Source organism: Sinocyclocheilus anshuiensis, unplaced genomic scaffold (genome assembly GCF_001515605.1).
Source record: "Sinocyclocheilus anshuiensis isolate Anshui unplaced genomic scaffold, SAMN03320099.WGS_v1.1 scaffold296, whole genome shotgun sequence".
Taxonomy (NCBI): domain Eukaryota; kingdom Metazoa; phylum Chordata; class Actinopteri; order Cypriniformes; family Cyprinidae; genus Sinocyclocheilus; species Sinocyclocheilus anshuiensis.
Window position 1 is genome coordinate 589,222 of NW_015557065.1, and position 14,587 is coordinate 603,808.

The 14,587-nt window shown below is 37.2% G+C and overlaps 1 protein-coding gene across 2 annotated transcripts; it reads left to right on the forward strand.

Annotated features, from left to right (window-relative positions):
- The first annotated feature begins 2,828 nt into the window (after window positions 1–2,828).
- slc7a4 (solute carrier family 7 member 4) lies at window positions 2,829–10,242 on the forward strand. Of its 2 annotated transcripts, XM_016471212.1 has the most exons (6): window positions 2,829–2,887; window positions 3,937–5,015; window positions 6,738–7,483; window positions 8,155–8,263; window positions 8,938–9,149; window positions 10,210–10,242. In XM_016471212.1, exons 2-5 carry the CDS (start codon window positions 4,034–4,036, stop codon window positions 9,132–9,134), a joined length of 2,034 nt encoding a protein of 677 aa, XP_016326698.1. In that variant the 5' UTR covers window positions 2,829–2,887; window positions 3,937–4,033; the 3' UTR covers window positions 9,135–9,149; window positions 10,210–10,242. The 2 variants fall into 2 exon arrangements, with proteins under 2 accessions (XP_016326698.1, XP_016326697.1); XM_016471211.1 differs by lacking the exon at window positions 10,210–10,242 and having other exon boundaries at window positions 8,938–9,368.
- Window positions 10,243–14,587: the final 4,345 nt, after the last annotated feature.

Consider the following 14,587-nt stretch of genomic DNA (forward strand, 5'->3'; position numbering starts at 1 on the left):
AGTATCAGTGTTGAGTACTATAACCCTGCCTCCTTTAAATGTTTGAAAATGATAACAGATAAAAAACATTTGTTAGACATTTAGAAAAGTAATAAAAAACTAATCAAATGTAATAAGTTACATTACTTCAATAAAGTAATTAAAATAGTTACACTACTTATTGCATTTTAAGTTATGTAATTTGTAATCTGTAACCTATTACATTTCCAACCTTCCCATGGATCTGACATGGTTACTAACCTTATTCAAGGGGGAGAAATGTTAGCTAAATATTTTCTGTCATAAATAGAATAGGTTCATAAACAGAAGTGTGGCTGGTAAAGACATTTTTAGCTAGCAGACTAGCTAATTTGTTATGTCAATGTCAATGTTAATTTTGATCAACTTTGCCTGCTGATTTTCCAGGAATGTTTTTGGTATACCTATTTTTTGGTGTAAGATTTAAAGAAAATGTGTTGAATTGTTTCACGTCATTGTAACATTGTTAAATAAACTACTGGACATGCACCAAGCAATACAGAGGTAATTATGTCTTGAATACACTCTAGTGACAATGCCTTTCCTACTTTATTTAATGACTGCTTAACTGTAAGTTACATACCTGCAGATGCTTCCTTGGGTTCAACATTGAAAACTTTGTTTTCGATAGCATTTTAATAGTTGACAAACAAATTTTGCACTGAACTGTTATATTTGCACCCTTTTCTGATTTTTCAGCAGCAATGTGGATTGATGTAATTGCCAGACATGGTGCGCTTCAAATTCAAACAAGAGCAATCAAAAGCATCAGAATAGCAATGCATTATTAAACAACCTTTAAATGGCATTGTGCACATCAAAGCAACAAATTAATATTTTTAGCTGTTAACAGAAAATATTCAGGTGAAACCCCCTTTTTAATCGTTAACATTTTGATAAGTAACTAATTTAATGACTGTTACAGTTACATTTATTTTGTAATTAAATTACGTAATTCCATTACATGTATCTAGTTGCTCCCCAACACAGCCTGAGAGTGAGTAAATTTTCTTTTAAAATATAATAATAATGATATAGTACAACAGAGGAATAGTGTTTTTATTGCTACTGTCATTTCATTCATCTATTTCACTCATTTATGCTGGATCACTGTCCAGGAACTGCATGAAAGTGTCCCATATTTGACTGAAATTATTTAATTTGGGGAAAAAATACCATGGAAGTTAATGGGTACCAGCAACTGTTCGGTTACCTACATTCTTCAAACTATCATCTTTTGTGTTCAGCAGAAGAAAGAAATTCATACAGATTTGGAAAAACATGGGGGTGAGTAAATGATGACAGAATTTTCAATTATGGGTGAACTGTCCTTTTACCACAGTTTCTTCTTTTCTTATTACTCCCAATTCTCTCCAGCAGCAACAGGCGCAACTCGACTCAAAACCCAGTTGCCTCTTGTGAAATGGTCTATTTCAAGTGGTAAAATGTACAAACACCTTTACCCACTAAAATCCACTAAATCTCAGAAGCAAATTTGTACTTTTTACTCCACTATATGTATCTGAGCACTTCAGTTACTAGTTGCCTTTTCATTTAACTATAGCTGTGGTGTGGAGTTTGAATGTTTATGCAATCATTATATGGATCATTTGACTTTGTGGTGCTTGCATGTGTGTCTGTGTGTTTGCTGGCAGCCATATCACCCTGTAGCCCAAGACTGGTCACCCACTGAAGCTAAGCAGGGCTGAGCCTGGTCAGTACCTGGATAGGAGACCTCCTGGGAAAACTAGGTTGCTGCTGGAAGAGCTGTTAGTGAGGCCAGCAGGGGGTGCTCACCCTGTGGTCTCTGTGGGTCCTAATGCCCCAGTATAGTGACTGGGACACTATACTGTCAACAAGCACCGTCCTTTGGATGAGACGTTAAACCGAGGCCCTGACTCTTTGTGGTCATTAAAAATCCCAGGAAGTCTTTTGAAAAGAGTAGAGGTATGACCTCGGCATCCTGGCCAAATTTGCTCATTGGCCTCTGATCATCATGGCCTCCTAACCATCCCCATATCTACTGATTGGCTTCATCACTCTGTCTCCTCTCCACCAATAAGCTGGTGTGTGGTGGGCGTTCTGGCGCACTATGGCTGCCGTCGCATCATCCAGGTGGATGCTGCACACTGGTGGTGGATGAGGAGATCCCCCCCTGACAATGTAAAGCGCTTTGAGTGCCTAGAAAAGCGCTATATAAATGCAATTAATTATTATTTTTTATTCTGTCTGAGCAGTCTTCATCCAGTGAAGTTCCTACTGTTGAGATGAATAAAAGAAAGCAATAGTATTTTTGAACACTTATGTCTTTCCTGGCCTGCTTTCTTCCCTCTTTCTCTTTAGGATGTCAAATGATTTTCTATGAAGACTATACCGATTTCAAGGAAAAACGTTTCCCTCTCCTTGGATTTATTATATTCTAAATTCTTAGACAATAAACTAAAAAAAAACTTCTTTTTTTTTTAAATACGTCTACAAGTTTCAAGATGAAGAACAAATTTGGAACACCAAATTCAATATTCTAAAATTCAAAACGCACAAATTCAGAGCCTACAGAAAGTGGGTCAGAGGTTAAGATTCCAGTTTTCACAGGGAAGAGTAGAGGGTCTCACTTTTTTTTTTTTTTAGTATAAACTAGGTCTAGTATGGAAGTGATTAGCATGCCTAAGAGTAAGCATCACACATAATTCAATACTAATAATTTGGCCATTTCTAATATAGGGTTAGGGTGGGAACAGCCCTGCATTGATGAATGAGGTGCTGTACCTTTAAGAGCGGAAACAGCTCCTGTTCGCTCCTCCACCCTCCCTTCTGTTCAATGACGCTTTACAGCATCGCTTTCACCAAACGAGACACGAACCAACTACAGGTACAAAGTCGTACTATTCTTTATTTTACGGATGTGTATGTATATGATTTGAATGCTTAGGTTTGTGGCCAGTACAATGCAGAGAGCGGGGCAGTTTCTCACCTGTCTCTGTGACGTTAGTTAGTGGCTTTAGCGTTAAGGAGGATGAAGCAGCAGCTGTCACAGTTTTGTTCAATTAAACGATAAAAGCAACAAGAAAAGAGCGCTGGCTCTTGTATGTGAGCTTATTCCAGCTCTTTGAAATATCACTAATCTCAAATAAATTCAAATGACTCAAACTCAAATTATTCATGCTGCGTTTAATGGCGAAAGGTAGTCCATCAACATTTAGCTTGGCTTTTGTATCAATCTTAGGTATTAATGTGATTTATAGACTTAGATTTATAGATTTATAGATTTATGACTGTGCAATGGAGATTTTGACATATAATTCCTTCGGGACTCCAGCAGCGGATGTGATGTGAGCGGAATCACCACCTGCAGCATCATCCGTGTGTGTGGACTGATCCACTGTAACCAGGCCACATCTCCACATAGCTAACATTATGTTTTATCAAATATATATCACATTAAGCATTAAACAGTAATGAACATTCATGCTGCATTTTAAAGAGGTAATATGCCAGGTCTACATAGAGGGATTTAACAGACTAAATTAAATAAATATATAATGTAACTAGGGGTGTGCGATATATATCATCTGCGATAATATCGTAATTGTTGTTTTAACATGTAACGTATAAAATATAATCAAAATAATAACATTAGGTACACTTTCCATAGCATTTGCCTCCGAGACAGTGAGTACACGTCTGCTACATGCAAGCTATATGTCACTGCAAAGGCACCTAAACCCATACTAGACAGGCCTAGAAAAGGATATTATGAAATATATCAAATATTAGATGTTTTGCCCACACGTTTTAATTATCTGGTCAATTTTTGTCACTTGTGCTGGAATCTTTCGCTTAAAATAACTGGTTAATTTTTGACTTTGGTGTTCCGTGTGTTACAGATTTGCTTTTCTATTCTATTTCTATTCCTTTTAGGTTTGTAGAGCTTGTTTGACTCAGAAAATTATGGACCAGGTGTGATCTTTGTATATTTCACACAATCTCTTTCACCAACCCTCCGTTCTCTAACAAGATGGCATCATGTGTTTCCGGCTGCTCTCCAGTGGTGAGGTTCTGTCAGAAGCTGAACAGGCTGAAGACGCTGGAGGAGGACGTAATGGCAACTTCACTAAAACGTTGTCTGTCCACAGTGGACCTCGCACTGCTTGGTGTTGGTGGCATGGTGGGTTCAGGCCTGTATGTTCTCACGGGAACTGTTGCTAAAGACACTGCAGGACCAGCTGTAGTGGTGTCTTTCATCATAGCTGGAGTGGCGTCTCTCATGGCAGCACTGTGTTATGCTGAGTTTGGTGCCCGTGTACCAAAGACAGGCTCCGCCTACATGTTCACTTACGTCTCTGTTGGGGAAATCTGGGCATTCCTGATTGGCTGGAATGTAATTTTAGAGTATATGATTGGTGGGGCGGCAGTAGCACGTGCATGGAGTGGATATCTGGACTCTATTTTCAATCATCGCATTCAGAACTTCACCGAGAGTCATGTGATGCGTTGGAATGTGCCCTTCATTGCTCATTACCCAGACCTCTTAGCAGCTGCCATCCTCCTAGTAGCTTCCTTTTTCATTTCATTTGGTGTTCGTGTCTCATCTTGGCTAAACCACATCTTCTCAGCCATCAGTATGGCAGTCATTGTTTTTATCTTGGTGTTTGGCTTTGTACTGGCCGACCCAGCCAACTGGAGCACTCAGGAGGGAGGCTTTGCCCCCTTTGGACTTTCAGGTATCCTGGCAGGAACTGCAACATGCTTCTATGCCTTCGTTGGCTTTGATGTGATAGCGGCTTCCAGCGAGGAGGCCAGCAATCCTCAGAGGGCTGTTCCTGCAGCGACTGCAATCTCACTAGGCCTGGCAGCCACAGCATATGTCCTGGTGTCCACAGTTCTTACCTTGATGGTTCCATGGCATACGCTCGACCCAAACTCAGCGCTCTCAGATGCGTTCTTCAGACGAGGATATAGCTGGGCCGGGTTCATCGTGGCTGTGGGATCCATCTGTGGTGAGTATGAGTTAGTGGTTGACATATAGGTTTATCAATGGCCAGTGTAGACATTTAGAGAGCAGGGTGGTTGATTTAATACCAATATACACAATTAAATGACAACAAGAGATGTAGCCTACCAAAATTCACTTATTTTATGCAGTATTTACTTAAATTTCATTAAAAAAAATGGTAGAGGAAGAGATAATAATGTAGTCATATGAGCAAATTATTCAGTCAAATCACTTGTTGAGGAAACGTCACATGAGTTTTTTATGCGCTTTTAAGAATTTATTTGATAAATATGTTTCCTTCGTGGTTTGCCTCTCTGTCACCTTACATATTTAAAAAAAAATCACCTCCAATGAGCGTTTTTTTTTTAATGTACATTATTTATGCCAATTTGATTCACATTTTGGTGTTTCCATCCAACATTTTATGCAATAATAATGCATTATTTCAAAATAACCTAATATTGGTTAATTATTTGGATTATTATTTTGATAAATTATATACATAGACACATTTGTTTGAAAAAAAAACTTATATTCAGCAAGAATGCATTATATTAATCAAAAATGGCAGTAAAGATATTTATAATGTTATAAAAGATTTTTATTTCAAATAAATGCTGTTTGTTTAAACATTCTATTCATCAAAGAATCCTGAAAAACTATCACCGTTTCCTTAAAAATATTAATCAGATTCAGCTAGAATTGTGCCGGTACTCGGTACTGCGATATATCACGGTAATGAATATGCACGATATGGTTATCGTGGGTACTTCTAAATACCGTGAATAATTATATCTAACAAATTATTCAGAATTTGAATGCATTTTAAGAATACTTTTCCCATAAACTGGTCAAAATGCACAACACCGCTGTATGCTGCGTGAAAGACTTGTTCGGTCACACTTTACATTAGGGCTTCAGTAGTTAACATTAGTTAACATAAACTGCCAATGAAAAATTCTTCTGAACACTCATTAATCTTAGGTATTCCAAGATTCAGCACAACTGTTTTCAACATTGATAATTAGAAGAAATGTTTCTTGAGCAGCAAATCAGCATATTAGAATAAATTCTGAAGGATCATGTGACACTGAAGACTGGAGTAATGGCTGCCGAAAATTCAACTTATTTAGAGTTGCACATGTTATAATTATTGCTTTTTACATGACATTTATGGAAAGATCTGATAACAAGCGAATGCCTTCATCACATCTGGAGAAGGAACCAATCACACCATTGACACTATTCAGTTCATTGTTCTCTCAAGTGGTTTCGAGTGCCTCTTTGACTTACAGTCTGAAAATGAACACCAAATCTTTAAAACACATATCTGAAACATTGTGTACTATTTTTATGATCGGAATGAGTTGCGTACGATTTAGTCGGCTGAATGTAATTATTGCTTTCACGTCACATTTATGGAAAGATCTGATAGCGTGTGAATGACTTTCACGCAAGTTGTAGAAGGGCAAGACTGAAGTAACGATTCTGAAAATTCAGCTTTGACATGTTTATATTGTCACATTGCCATATAAAAGATGTTTTAACTTTTTATAGGTTTTTTTGGAAGACATGACTGAACTTCATAACAGTCTCTATAACTGTTATGTTGATAGTGATGATCAAGTTGTATTGTTGTTAGATTTTAATAATGAAGCCTATGGATGCACTATGTGGTTTATACTGTTTCCTGACTAATTAAAACTGTCTAATCTCTTTCATCTAGCCATGAACACTGTGTTGCTCAGCAACCTCTTCTCTCTCCCACGGATCGTGTATGCCATGGCGGAGGATGGCCTCTTCTTCTCTGTCTTTTCCCGTGTAAACCCTGTAACCAAAGTCCCGGTGATCGCAATTCTAGTTTTTGGCAGCCTTATGGCAATCCTTGCCCTCATCTTTGATCTGGAAGCCCTGGTCCAGTTCCTCTCTATTGGCACTCTGCTTGCTTACACTTTTGTAGCGGCCAGCATCATAGTGCTCCGCTTCCAGCCAGATAAAAGCAGTGGGAGCTCAGGAGGAGGTGGAATCAAGACAGACGCTTCATCCACACCTTCAATGAACCAGTCAGGACAGCAGGTGGATCCGTCTGCGGTGACGAATGAGACCCAGACCTTTGCGCAGGACAGCGGAGAGCTGAAGGAGTATGAGTCCTTCTCTGATAAACTTCAGCTGGTGGAGCGGCAGAAGTCGGTGAAGGAGAGACGGGCTCCAGGCACACTGAAGGCTTGCTGGGAGCCGTATCTGGGCCGAATACTGGGGCACTGTGAGCCAGGCGAGGTGGTGGCGTTCTCTGTGCTCGCTCTGATGGTCAGTGGACTCTCTCTTTGTGCTGTGCTGGTGTTCGGGAATAACCAGCTGAATCTGCCTGTGTGGAGCTTCACCCTGCTGCTGGTCATCTTCAGTCTGGTCTTCCTGCTCAGTCTGGCTCTCATCTGGGTCCATGAACAGCAGCCCAATCACAAGACTTTTCAGGTGAGTTAAAATACCACAAAAATAGGGCTGAATAGACAACTGGCTATACAAAACCATTGCTATCATACAGTGTAAAATTGAGTTAGCATGAATTAATTTATTTCCTTAAACATAGTTAAGTGTTAAATTCCTTTTAAAATATCTTAAAATATTATCATTGCCTGTTATTGAATATGTCAGCGATGTACGATTTGTTCTTTTGAGTCAGATCAATAAATCAGCTGAATCGGTTCAAAAAACATTTTGTGAACAATTTGTTTAGGAATAGGACTTGAGTTGGTCCGAACAGTTCTTGAATCAACAGTTTACTGACTTATTGCTGTCTTTCTTGGAGTGATCTGGGTTAACAACTCACAGACTCATTGAATATAGCTCTAGTGAGCTTATTGTAAGAACATTTGAAGCAAATTATATTTATGTTCTATGAATTTTATGATTTTTATGGGTGTACCACAAGCTGAACTGGATTTCAACATGAAGTTTCAGTACAAATCCTAATAAAAAACTGCAATAAACAGCAATATGTCATACATAAGGTACGTGTGGTGAAGTAAAAGAATATCTTTTTCTCTAACCAGTTTATTGAAACAAAACTTTTCAGAAAAAACAACAACAAAGATTTACAGTAATGATTTAGACTGTTGATCAGTAATATGTGTTTTATCATTCAGGTTCCTCTGGTGCCATTTGTTCCTGGCTTCAGCATCCTTCTGAATGTATTTCTAATGTTGAAGTTAAGTCCAATTACCTGGATCCGGTTCGCCATATGGGTTGCAGCAGGTACCAGTTCGTTGCTCTTCACCTCTGTTCTACCACAATATTGTGAATTACATAAATATCAATTCATCTCATTAAAGACAATAAGCTGTCTGTAAATATAGCTGTCATAAAGAGAGAGTTAATCAAATTTCTGTCATCATTTACTCGCCCTCATGTTGTTCCAAACCCATTTGACTTTCTTTGATTTCCTGAAACACTGGAAGATACCTTAAGCAGAATGTTCAAGCTGCTATTTTCCTTCCTTATTTTCCTACCAAAGATTTTGGCCACCCCCAACTGTCAAAAAGCAGGATTTTGTAATTAGGGTAGTCTGAGGTTCAGACTATAAAATGTACATACTGTTGCCTTGACAGATAAATAAAAACACCATTTTATTTTAATGGGTAAACAAGTTGAAAATATGGCTATAGATTGAAGGTTTAGATTTGTTTTGCTAGTTTTTTGGTCAAAGTTAATAGCTAAATGGTGACTGCTTCTGCATGTTCAAGCTCTTAAAGAGAGTCCAGCTTTTGTCTGTAGTGGCTGAACATTAATTGGCTATGCACTCATCTGTGAGAAAAGAAGATAAGCCCAAACATGATTATCTTCAGTTCCTGTCAGCACTGTTACAAACCATTTAAACAGTTAAACCAGCCTGCTCACATAATCAAATTTGTCCCGCTGCTCTGTCACAGGTCTTCTGGTGTATTTCGGCTATGGTATCTGGCACAGTAAGGAGGGTTTGCGGGAGCAGCAGGGGCAGGAAGTGGCAGCGCGTTACGTGGTCCTTCCCAGCAGCAGCCTGGTGGAGACAGTCCAGAACGTCCAGCCTGAAGGACACACTCTCAGCACACACTCACCAACCCATGACAATCCACCTGCCAGCAGATGATCTGATCATGCTGAGGTGTGTTTACAGTACACCTGCATGCCTGCCTGTTCTATTACTCATGATTTTCCTTCTCTTCAGTTTACTGACAACATGTCAAGATAAGCTGTTCATCAAAACGATGGTTTGAAGGGATATTCCAGGTTCAGTAACTTTTGTCAAATAATGTTGGTTACCACAAAAAATAATTTGGACTTCCCCCATTTCCTTTAAAAAACAATAGGCAATAGAGGTAAATGGGACCAATTTTGGAGCAGAAATGTGTACCTTATTATTTTATAAAGCAATTCTTCTGCTAAAACTGTAGTATTTGAGCTGTAAAGCTGTTTAAATAATTTTTACAGTCATTTTAAGCATTAAGGGTTTACAACATTGCAATGTCATTGCAACAAAGTTGTAAAATTGTATATACCTTTACAAAGAAAAGCTTTATTGTTTACATCTTGTGACTATAATGTTGAAACGGTGAGTATTTTAATATTTACCAATAGGCCCAAATCACTTACTTTGAAATTGTCTCACTGTAATCCAGATTTTTAGCATTTTTTAAAGAAAAGAAATTAAGTGGATAGTCATTTTTGTGGTAATCAACATTATGCCACAAATGCTGTTAATTGGTCTTAACCTGTACTGACCCCAACATATTTCTTTAAAGACATTGTATTGTATTTAAGCAACCATTAATCAACTACGGCCATTTATTTTCTTTCTTACGTACACAAACACACACACACACACACACACACACACACACACGCATATACTTTGATGGCCAAAATTTTAATTTAACAGCAGGCAGGAACCATCAGTGGATCATGTGAATATACTTAAACATTACTATATTTACACACCCATTATTTTTGCAGTCTGGGTCACAAACACACTCCTTAAACACACACTAACCTCAGTGGCTCTGTTTCCACCATCTTTCTACATGTTTTGTTTTCCACTACGTCTCTGCACCTTATAAATATTTATTTTTATAATACAGTATAACTGTATATTTATTTATTTTTCAGTATATACTCAAACCAAGATCATGTTTTAAAGCAGCACTATGTAACTTTTGGCGCTCTAGCGGTTAATAAACAGAACTGCACACATCCCGCGGAAGAACATTCCAACCGGAGCTACTTCTCTAAGTTTATGTTTATGGCGATTCACGCAGGTATGTGTTACTCCGCAGCGGTGACGACCCGACCAGGCTACAATAGTCCAAATAGAAGTACTTATTATAAGTGTACCGTAGTGATTCGGAATAAGACAAGATGAATTCATGTTTGGAAGATGAATTCATGATGTACTCGCTCACTATATACATTTTGCAAATTGTGAACACAGAAAAAGTTACATAGTGCTGCTTTAATAATGGTGATTTTTTTTTCCCCGTTTTCATGTGTTTGTACGATAAGCTCAGTATGAACTGCCTCTGAGTAACCATGTTTCATTTGTGTCCACTGCCACACCTCAACCACTTACCCCAGTGTTCACTAATCCTTATTCCCACACTCAGATCTGCACATCACACAAACTAAACCACCCTCATTCTCTCACATACTCGCTCAGTGTAGCGTGACAGAGCTGGAACATTTACTCAGAATTACCTGTGAAACTGGCTGTTTATTTTAGCAGCTGGGTCAGTGACATTTATTTTGTTTTTGTCCAGATCTATACATTTTTTTTAAAAATACAATTCATACATATAGTGACTTAAATATATCTGTTATGATGAGCATGTTTTTTTTTTATTTCTGAATTTAAAAAAAGAAAGAAAAAAAAACTTTAAATCCTGCTAGCCCGAGGAAGGTTGATTGACCGAAATGTTGCATAAATTAAAAAATGTCATTGTGATACAACTGTTCTGATATCAGAATGAGGAAAAAAGCCTCGTTAAAGGGATGAAATTATTAAAAAAGAAAAAGTATTTTATTCTATTATTTCTTAGGGGAAAAAGGCAGTGAAGTGGCTTTGTTAAAATACTGTACTATTTAAAAAGAGTACATTTCTAAGAACATGAAATCGATTTGAAATCAGACATTTAAAAAATGCCCTTTTCTGTATTTTAAACACTCACAAATGTATTTGTCATTGTCCCAGCTCCAGGTGTATTAGAAATTGGGCTTTAGAATTTATGTTGACCTTAAAGATCAACTCATTTTATGTTGTTAGAATAGTCACAATTATAATGGCACACTTACAAACGCACATACACAGTCTTGAGAATTTCTGGCGTCCTGATCACCATTGTGCCCTTCTGAGCTCTTCAGTTTGTGTTGCTCCAAATGGACTGTCCCTGTTAGTATTTAGGTTAAATTTGCTTTGGATAGGAACATGCGAGTTAATGACTAATAACTAGAATATTGACAAAAACACAGAACAAATCGTTTTTTTAGTACAAGGACAACAGAAGAGTGCGTTTTATATGTAGTGGATACTGTTTGGACAGCAGATATTGTCAAATATGCCATACAAAAGCAAAGATAGGATATTCCCCTTCACAAGCCCCTGTAATCTCCCTCACCCCCTAGATTTACAGCATTCCCTCCCTCACAGATTGACCCAGATTATCTGTGTAGAGCGAGTCAGTGCAGCTGGAGAGTATTATTGTCACTCGGATAGCACTACACACATTCACAATCATGATGAATGTCATTCTACGTCCTGCTGTTTCTGCTTTATCATGCTAACTCTATTACAAACATACTCACAACAAAGACCATCTAATCTCTGATATAAAGAATGAAAATGCACCCTCCCTGTATCCCAAAACCTTTTTTTTGATCAATCACATCCACTCAGCATGTGAGATTTCAGTCAAAAAGCACTTTACAGGTTCACTGGATGTACCAAAACGTTATTTAGTGGTTTAAAATATAGTTAAGTAAGGAAGCATGTGTTTTTGTTTATGTATTTTGACTTGTATGTTTTTTTTTTTTCATTCACACTCCAAACCCAACGCTGTGTGGAGTCTTAACCATGCTGCTGTACATAATGACTACTAGATAGCACCCATGAGACTTTCATTAAATGACATTATCTCTGCAGCCAGTCTAACTAACTACATCTAACAAGCTAACTAATGTTGTGTTCAAGTCATGTCGGATAGATCGTATTTACGAGTTGAACGCACATGAACGCCACCACAAAGTCGTTATTACGAGTGGGGAAACTCGAAATTTTCTTTAAAGGGGTCATATGATGCTGCTAAAAAGAACATTATTTTGCGTATTTGGTGTAATGAAATGTGTTTATGCGGTTTAAGGTTCAAAAAACACATTATTTTCCACATACTGTACATTATTGTAATTTATTAAAAGAAGGTACACCGCCATCTTGTGCCGACTAAACTGACTTGAGCACACCTGACGTCGTAATTACGACTTGTCAACTCGTAAGTAGGAACGTCCCAGGAGGACTTGAACGCAGCATAAGGCTGTTTACACCTGGTATGAGCATTCAATCTGAAGTGGTCCGCTGACATAGATCTGCATTCTCATATGGTGCAAATATATATATGGTGCACAATAAATATCACACTGCTGTTTCATTATAATCGTTATTATCTGACGACAAAAATTATGTTGTGTCATCTTGTCATTTTAATATAAGAAGTACTGAGGATTATGTGAAGTTTTGCTATTGTTTATCAATGATTTATTTATTCTATTGTTGGTTGTTTTCTTGTAAAACTGTACATAGATGGCAAAGTTTAAAACTTAAGAACAATTATTTAAACACAAAATTGTGTTGTTTGACAGCTGAGTATTTACATTCCTGCAAATGATTAACACTCTAAAACAGTTTTTTTTGTTTTGTATATACAGTAAATAAATGTAAGGCTAAATACTCCCTCACACACTGCACTAGACTAATGGCTGGTCTTCATTTCACTGATGTGCTGATAAGAATAAAAGACAACATCACACCCATCCACTGCTTCAGATACAATGTCAGTACTCCCTTTATTGAGTGCACTGGTGTTTGTTCAAACCCTTTCAATTGAGGTTTGTATCCTCAGTCGTTTAGCAGCTGTCTTGACTTTGTATCTAAGCCTGTCTGCTAGTCCAGTTTGCTGTATAATCCACTTCACGTCTTTCTGGCAGCCAGACTTCGTTGTGTAATGCAGATATGAAGACTAGTAAATGAAGGCACAAGATCCAGTTAAGATGTAAATACTCTATTTGTGTTTGTAAATATAGCACACCTAACCAATGGCCTTAATGATGCAGATACTGAAGCATTCCCAAAGTTTGACATACAGCTACTGTAGACTATAGTCTTATTTGTAACTTTGTGGTATTTAATATTTGTTATTCAATCAAAGATGAAAATGATTATAAAGCTGAGATCTTGTAATTTTGAAGCACCTCTTTTTTGGCCTGTCCTCTTTCTACAGCTTCTGTATATCAGGTTGTGTTTGCATTGCCATGCTCACTTGCACTGTCATCTCTTTCAAAATATACAGCTTATTAAGAAACGTCCTCTTTGTTGTGTCACTGAACATATACCTCTATTTTGTGTCTTTGTAACATTCTGTTACGAGATTGTATCATGTGACGAATAAACGTTTTGAAGCATCATATGTTTCATTATGTTATTTATAGAATTTATGTGGTATTTAATGTTTTATGTTATTTAATATTAAATTACGAGAGACAAATAATAGCAAACAGTTTTTCAATAAAAAAAATAAAAATAAATACATTAACATCAGGCATGACAGATGAGCCTATCAGTCAGGAATGGATTATTAGATTAAGCAGAACTTGTGAGGAGTCGCATGGGAATTTTTCCCAATTACCAGTATGAACCAGATGACCTCGGTGTAACTAGGTCTAGATACAGACTTTTAACATTTACGCTCACTAATTTTAAATGAAGTGCTACATGAAAGATGCAGCTACAAACCGGGATGTACCTATACTCTATAATATGACACCCATCATGCTTAGCTGCACACGAGGATCCCATCAGTGCCACAGAACAAAACACCAAGATTAAATTTCTCTTTAACATGTTTGTCAGCCCTATAACCACAATATTGTTTACTATTAATGTGTAATAGATTGTGTACTGTACCAGTGTTTTAGTATCATGTATTTACTAGTATTTATAGTTTTTATTAATAATTTAATTAAAAAAAATTTTTTTTAAGTTGTAGTAATTTTATCTTACTAGTTTTTATTACTTCTATTTCAGTTTTAGTTATTTTACTTCAAGTTAAACTAAATGAAAACGAGAAATGTTTCTTTGGAAAATAGCTGAAATAATATACGTTTACATTTTTATATATTTTATTTAACATTTATTTTACAGGAAAACAAACAACAGAAAATGGAAAACTCTGTGTGTGCGGATATTACAACATACACCACTGATATGACCAATGATAACAAGGTTCCCTTTCAGTCAGTCACGTTCTACGTTACGTCAGTCGTGACTGACGAATTGGGATC